The sequence below is a fragment of the Motacilla alba genome, chromosome 8, assembly GCF_015832195.1.
Source record: "Motacilla alba alba isolate MOTALB_02 chromosome 8, Motacilla_alba_V1.0_pri, whole genome shotgun sequence".
NCBI lineage: Eukaryota > Metazoa > Chordata > Aves > Passeriformes > Motacillidae > Motacilla > Motacilla alba.
Window position 1 is genome coordinate 22,491,444 of NC_052023.1, and position 8,302 is coordinate 22,499,745.

The 8,302-nt window shown below is 39.1% G+C and overlaps 1 protein-coding gene across 7 annotated transcripts in view; it reads left to right on the forward strand.

Moving 5' to 3' along the window:
• Positions 1-5,449, forward strand: part of KCNT2 (potassium sodium-activated channel subfamily T member 2) — a 114,452-nt gene extending 109,003 nt beyond the window's left edge. For all 7 annotated transcript variants that reach the window (XM_038143769.1, XM_038143773.1, XM_038143772.1 and 4 more), the window contains 2 exons: positions 1,802-1,886; positions 2,237-5,449. In XM_038143769.1, coding sequence (XP_037999697.1) covers positions 1,802-1,886; positions 2,237-2,348 — 197 coding nt within the window. In that variant the 3' untranslated portion in view covers positions 2,349-5,449. The remainder of the gene's footprint in view (positions 1-1,801; positions 1,887-2,236) is intronic.
• The last annotated feature ends 2,853 nt before the right edge of the window (positions 5,450-8,302 follow it).

Consider the following 8,302-nt stretch of genomic DNA (forward strand, 5'->3'; position numbering starts at 1 on the left):
AAGGATGGAGCCAAAACCAAAATACTAAGTTTATGATAGTGCTTTTTGTTTTGTTGCTTCAGGTTTGGGTTGTTGGTTTTTTTTAAATTTACCAAGAGTAACTTGGAGTGGTTTTAATGCATTCTGTTATCACCCATTCCTGTGCTGAGATGGAAGGCTCATAAGGTAACATGTCAGTCACATTTATATTTAGTAGATGATATGTATATGCTGAATTTATAAACATTCCCCAGTCATTGAATAGCTGCACCATATTTCCACAAAGCTCTTGAAATAAAGATGAAGACAGGGCTGTTGTGAAGTTCAGTCATATGTCAGGGCAGGGAGTTGTTTATATGTGAGGGATATTGCATTTTCCCCACAATTTTCAAAAATAATGCCAAATTATCATATGAAAGTCATTTTTAGAAAGCATGTTTCACTAGGTCTTTAGATGCCATTTTTATCCATCAAATCATTCTCCAGCAAGGCTGGTGTCAGGTTGCTTTTTAGTTTGTAGGATTGTTTTGGGGTTTTTTAAGCTATAGACAAGAGTTCTATAACACTTGTTAACACATGCACCACAGCTGCCTAGGTTGCCTTTTTCTGGCCTTGGCCCTGTAGCATGTTGGGTGGAAACCCCAGGACTGTGGGTTCTAATTTTCTAGAAACACCATGAATTTCTAGATATGTAAATACAGGCTCTTTATTCCACACCACATCTGAATAATTTCTATGCCTTCTTTCTTAGATGTTTCTATGCAACTCTCTGCAGAAAGATTCAGGGGCTTCACAGGCCACAATAACATTTGATCAAACAGAAATATGTTTTGTAAATTTAATTTGTATTTATATTAATAACAATAAAACTTTGTTGTATTCCTGCTTTTCTTTTCAAATCCTAATTAAAAGCCAAAAATAAATATTCATTTCATTACTCAAATTTAAGACTATAAGATACCATCTACAAAGCAGCAAAATCTTGATAGTTAAATGCTTTACCTGATGACATTTATCTGATTCTGAATTATACATTTTCCTAAAAAGCTACAGAGGATTTAATACAGAAGCACTGCCTCTCCTTTTGCCTCTCCTCTTTGTTCTGATAAGATTAAAACCAGTCTTACTGCAGCAGCCCAAGGAGTGTGCCAAGAGAAAATGATACAAAAGGTATTGCAATGGCAGCTACAAAAGTGTAGCTGAAACCTTAAAAATAAAAATTATCAGCCTTCATTTCAACCCATCATTAGGAGAACAGTTAAAAATCCAAGAGACATACCACTTTCCATTTATACAGCCTTCATATTTCAAGCCCTTGGCACAGGTGATAAAAGGGAAGTGCTTCCTAGATAAACAGAAAAAGGGGAAAAAAGATTTATATGGACCAAATCTGGAAATGGATGAGAATGCCACATACCTGCATTTAACCTTGGTCATGATTTGAACTTGATGCCAGCCAAGCACAGGAGTCCCTGCTCACCAAAAACTTACCTAAGGTGCAGGATGGATTGGTAAATCACACTGAAATTGGGTTACATTCAAATTGCTATGACTGAAATCTTCTAAAAAGAACATTTTTAAAACATTAGAAAACAGGATGTTTTTACAGCTGATAACTCAAAAGATAACCTGATAGTGTCAGGTAGTTTCAATAAGAGTACAGTTGAAAAGAAATTGCTAAACTTATTTGAAATCACTTTGACATCAGACACTTTTTTGCAGCTCTATGAACTTCCATCAAATTAACATGGCAGAAGTAACGCTTCTCACAATTAATTTGTAAATGTAATTTACTTGGTACTTTTTTTCCCCTGTCCTCTAGATGAAATGAATGATCATCAGAACACCCTTTCCTACATCCTGATCAACCCTTCTCCAGATACAAGATTGGAGCTGAATGATATAGTGTAAGTTAAAGCACACGCATAAAAAAATAGTCACAAGACCTGAAAAAAAAAAAAAAAAGATATTTCTATTTAAAGAAACATCTAATTACACTACATATGTATATACTTAAATACACAAAATACACATATAAATATATAATACATACATTTGTAATGTTGTTAACTTGTCATCCTCCTCTTAACTCTGTATTTCAAATCTAAAAAAATCTAACCAATGCTACCACAGGAACTAAACCAAGCTCCTTCAATGTAAGTCTAAGTCTTGCTCAGATCTTTTCAACATTTGAACTGTATGCACTTGCCCTGGCTTGCAGCATGTTGTTTAGTAACAGCTGTGATTTCTTTTTTAGATACTTGATTCGACCCGATCCATTGACTTATGTTCCAAATGCTGGACCCAGCCGAAAGAACAGCTTCTGCAATACAGTGGGACAAGACACCAGGGAGGAGACACAACTTTGATATGTGACTCACCACAACATTCAGAGACAGTTTTATACACATGTTGTTTCCACTAACCGTTTTGCAAACTGAGTGGTATATTTTATTCAGATTTTGGAAACAAAATGACAGTGGGTAAGTGACCAAATGCAGAAATGTGGTGCCTAGAAACTCTGATTTCAGGGATTGTCAGGTCTGTGGCCTGTTCAGTATGGTAGTTGAACTTTGTCAGCCTAACAGAATGATGACACCTGTTGCTGTTTAACCCACATGAGCAAATGTCAGATTCCACCACGTTTTGCTTAGATGCTCCTAAGCATATTTAGGTGGCAGCATGTCAGTGACTGAGCTTCTGACCAATGTCAGATTATCTGATGCCTATAGAGAGACAATGCCTGGTTTGTAGTAGCAGATATGTTAATACCTAAAGCTGCCAACAAGGCTTTGTGTGTCAAGAATTCAGTCTTTGAAATAATTTTCAGTCTCAGCCTGTCACTCATTTTTATTAGCACAGATTAGTTTCAGTCCCATTTTTGCCTCCAAGGACCTGGGTTTTTGTTCCTTGGGTTTACACAGACCAGGTTGAATGACACAACCTGGTCACACTGCAGAGGCTGAGATTGAGACACATCAATGACAGAAGAGCCCAGCTGCAGGAAATACCCTCTCATCTCACACGGGCTGCTCTCCCAACACTGGCAAAAAACTGGGAAGTTACTGTGTGAAGCTGCATACAGTGGTAGCTCAGGTGAAACACAGCCCTTTGAACCTTGGTGGGTTTTTCTATAGAAACCTGAGTAGATTATAGCACAGAAGTGAGAGCATCCCTCTGGGGAATGATTCCTACAAGAAGCCCTTAACATTTTCATGACTATGCCAGAACTAGAGTTTTTCCATAGCATTTTATGCCTAGTCATCCAGATTACCCAAAAGTGATATGTTTTTACATAAAATTATGTATCTCATTGAAGAGTAAAGACATTTATAACACATTCCACAAAATGATTGTAATTCCACATAGTGTGAAGAAGCATTATGGATCTAAAACCCCTGCTTCAGCATGATGTGCACAAGAAAGCATCTGCTTGTGTAAGAAGCAACTACAACTGGTCAAGCTTTCTACAGAATTAAGCATGTCTGTCCATGATGTTCCAAGATCACTGTCACAAATGGAGAAGAACATACTTGAGGTTTTAAACCCCCTTCTGTTGCAAGTGTCTACACAGAACCCAGTAATTTTGCAGGTAGTCTAATACGGAAAAAATGATTATTCTCTAAACTCCCTTGATGTCCTATTTGTAAAAGAAAAAATCAGTCCAAACTGTTTCTATTCTATTCTATATTAATTGGTAGAAGTACATTCTATTTCTGAAACAGGAACCACAACCAAGTTGCCCAGTAAGCAGCTCCTGGGTGTGAGCTTGTTTATCAGCATTGTAAGGATATTGAAATCAAGTCACGTTCATATTAGGAATGACAGCAAATCTGCTTTTACTTCCTGCCTTCCTCTTAATGATTCCAAGGTTTAACAATTCAGTGGTTCTGCTTGGAGTCCATTATTGTTCAGTGCTTTTCCACACTTGAGTCATTCACTACTTTATTCACAGATAAAGTATTTCAAATGGGCACTGTGGGAAACAAAGAAACAATTGAAACAGCTGCACAGACTGAAGTCTACATTTTTTCAGAAAGAAAAAGAAACAGTATATGGTACAGGATCTGGTCCAAGACCTGTCATAGGAGTTACCCGGAAGAGTTTGCATGTGCAGTGTGAATAACTTTTCTATTTTTAATACCTTCAGGAAGAAGACTCTATTCCAGTTGAATATTTTTTTAAAAAATAGAAGTTTCTTAAAAATGTTCATTCCAAAATATTAGAAGACTCTGTTGTTGCATACTGAAGGCTCCTCTAATGGAGTCTCAAGGAGGCAGAGAGGCTTCCAGATCCATGGCTATCCTCCAGCAGGCAAGCTGGATATTCTGCTTTTAGCCTGAAGTCACAGTTCACAGGAATTTCTGTGTGTGTAGAGCACACACCACTGATTTAAGGACTCTCTGCCAAAAGGATCCACAGTGAGGGCTTGAGTCCTCACATTTAACAGCCCATAAAGCAGCAGAAACAAGCAGTCAGGTGTGTCCATTTGCCCACTTAACTCAGCAGAATTGCTGCTCAGCTTGATTGGAATAGTGGCATCTAATGTGACCTGGTATTTCTCCAGGCTTAATGAATTTCTAATTGCTCATTAGCCCCAGAAGATTTGCTAAAGCAAACACAAAGACAGCTGGAGACACTTGGAGTCCCTAAAATGAATGCAAGGCAATCTTTGTGAACCAAACACTTATTTCTCTTCAATATCTGCTGGAAGACAAGCAAGGTAGTAAAAAGTAACAACAGCTTCTGATGAAGCAGAAGTTCTAATAACCCATGAATAATGTACCACAAAGTTCAGCTATTCAGAATAATGCTGTCTTTCATGTTGAAAGCAGAACAGGTTTGCTTCCTCTGGAATATCTTCACAGACAGACTGCATTCTTGTGGGATTTCGATCTTCCAAGAGGAGCCTAAGCACCACTATATTAACCCTGAATGAGACAGTATGCATATTCCCTCAGTGGCCAGGGAGGTGATTCTTTAATGGTCATCCTTCAGGCAAACTTAATGTTCACACAGTATTTTCTCATCATGATTATAAGAAATGTAACACAAGCCTAACTGGACTGGAGACCAGACTGAGGAACAGGAGTCTCAAGGCTCAGTGCTGGAGAAGAGATGATGAAGTTCTAGGATGAGCAGGGTCAAATGACTGTTGAACAGAGGAGTTTGAGCCGGCAACAGTTCACTCAGTAGAGAGAGAAATGTAGAGCTGTGAAAAAAGGATTATTTCTGTCTGTGCTAACTGTATGTATTTTTCCTCCTGGCTCACTTCTATCAACAACCCAAAGATGGCTCTCTTCCCCAGCACTGCCTTAGCACAGCCCAAGCAGTTTGGTACCCAGAGTCACAGACCCAGAGAGAGAAATGGTAGCTGAAAATAATTGCTTCATTCTCAAGGGAATCTCCAGCAAAGCCAGAATCTATGAAAATGTAACTAGTCTGCAATAAAAAAGTCACAAGAACTCTTTCAATGGCATGCAGTGTGTTTCCTTAACCATTTCACTCCAATTCCACAGCACACGTGAATTCATGTACAAAGTAAAAATCATCAAGTTCTTGAGCTTTTAAAACCTGCAAAGAAATGAATTAGTGAAGTTGTGACATTTTGTCTCAGAAATTAAAAGAGCGGTTGCTTCCCAGCATAGATGTTTTCTCTCTGACAAACAACTTTATACCACAACTACACTTTAACAATTTCCAAGTACACAAATGCATATTACTGAATATTACACCGCTTTATTTACCCATGCACCAAAAAAAGCTAAAGAACAAATGAATGTTAGGCTTCAGCAGTGGAGGAAAACTGAAATGACATCAAATGCAGCAGAGGTAAGACACATTTCTCTAGTTTCTAGAGAGTTAGGGCTGAAAGCAATCATTCTGTAATTTTGGAACACTGACATGAGATTTTGCAGCATTGAATTCTGCTTGATATCCAATGGAAACCAGCCACTAAAATCTGGAAATGAATTAATAACATGAAGTAGCTCTATGCAGGTACATAAATTTGTACATCAAGGTTATAAAAATACTTCTTCAAGGCAGTGCTATAAATGTAGAATTTATAAAACTAAGCAATATGCATAAAATGTGGTTGCATATTCTTGATATTCTATTAGAAGCAACCCTACTCACCTTGAAACAGATGTACAATTAATAAATGTCCAAAGAGCAGCACTTGAAAATTTCAGCCACTGTTCCTTGTGCTTGGTACAGAATACGCACTGCAGTGATATAGGAAAAGAGTTAATAATTCGTATTAAATTATGAGAGATGACCCAGATTTTGCTTATTTTCACTTTCTGAAGTTAATTGAAAATATTAATGATAATATTGTTATATACTTAATTATTGCCTCCACTGCCAGTCAGGGATGCCAGTAATGGTAATTCAACACAAATATAAACTCCTAAGAAGCTTAAAAAGGCAAATCTTTCTACTTCATTAAGTAAAAAACCAAGAATTGGACATTCCTGTGAACTAAATTTTCTACAAAATCTAGACTTTGAACTGTTATGATTTGGAAATGGGCCTTGCCAACCAGCAGAGAGACTGGGAGGCAAAGTATGGAAATGAAAGAGTAAGGTCTACTTCATGTGCAGGAGGTATCTCAGACAAATTGGGGCATCCTGAATGGAGATGCAGAAGCACAGGGCTCTGGTACCTTTAAAGCACACAGATAGAACATTATTGATTTGACTAATCACAAATACCCACAAAACCAATTACTGATCCTAGGTAAACCTCTGGATCACATCTCCTATTTCATGTATCCTTTCACCAATATGGGCTGGCTGATGAACTGGTTCATTTTGCTGGCAAGTCTATAGCTTTTAACAGTTTTAGGTTTGGTATTTATTCCTGCTAGAGTTATAAACTCTCACTGCTTCCATAACTGTACAGTGGTGTGGCAGACTCCACAGACTCCAAACAAAAGCAAGGAATGAGTATCTTTATAGCCTTTTATTTGTACAGCTGGCAAGTCTCTGTTAATGCATGTTAATGATTATGCTGCTTGTGCACTCAGCTTCAGGCTGTGTTGAAACCTCTGTTACCTTATCTTACACAATCACAGAATCATTAGGGTTGGAAAATGCCTCCAAGGTCATTTAGTACGTCCTTTCATCTCTTGGGACACCTCCAGCAATGGTGATTCCACGACTTCCTTGGGCAGCCTGTTCAAATGCTTGACAGCTCTTTCCATGAAGAAATTATTCCTGATGGCCAACCTGAACCTCCCCTGGTGCAGCTGGAGGACATTTCCTCTCATCCTGTCTCTGGTTGCCTGGGAGAAGAAACCAACCACCTTACTTTAACCTCCTTTCAGACAGTTGTAGAATGTGATAAGGTCTCCCCTGAGCCTTCTTTCCTCCAGGCTCCTCATCAGACCCGTGCTCCAGGCCCTGCCAGGCTCGGTTGTCCTTCTCTGGACTCACTGCAGCATCTCAAAGGCGTCCTTGGACTGGAGGGCTCAGAGCTGGACACAGGATTTGAGGTAAGGCCTCACTAGTGCTGGGTACAGAGGGACAATCGCTTCCCTGGTCCTGCTGGCCATACTGTCCCTGATAAAAACCAGGATGCCCTTGGCCTTCTTGGTCACCTTGGCACAGCTGGCTCTTGGTCAGCTCCCCCAGTTCCTTTCTTGCTGGGCCCCCATCTTCAGGAATTACTGAATAACCTGGAGAACTTTATTGCCATCCAGGTAATAGAAGAACATGTGAGGGTTGAGTTTGTTTGGTTTTGCTCACCTTCATGGGTCGTTACTGCACAACCATGCATGACGTGGTGCTTCCTGCCCAGGTAAAGGGAACAGATTTCAGAGTGAGCTCACTGTATTGTTTAATGTAAGATAAAGTTGTCAGCTATACATGTGATGCCTGAAGGTTTAGCTTTCATGTTTTTCAGATTCCGTGCTGCCTAGGGGTGTAGCTCTGAGCTTCATATTAAGTGTAAGTTCTCTACATAAGGTAGGTAGACAAAAAAATCCCTTTCTAGCTTGAGACCAAGAACAACCGTTAAAATTTTCAGGCCCAAAAGTATCAACAAGAGAGAACTGAAGAGAGCAACAAGGAGGATGGAACTTCATAACCTGAAGCTGTAATTTGACAATTAACCCCAATATGTAAATGGACCAAAACTTATAAAAGTGAGAGACCTCGTGACCAGTCGTCCATTTTTGTGACTATTTTGGGTCCATCTTGGGTTTAGCCCTGGGCAGGGTCTTGTACTGCCCAAGGTGTATGCATTGAGGCCTTTTAATAAATAGCTACTGTATTCTTTTAGCTCTGTCTAGTCTCTGTTCCAGGTTCAGCCTCTCTAG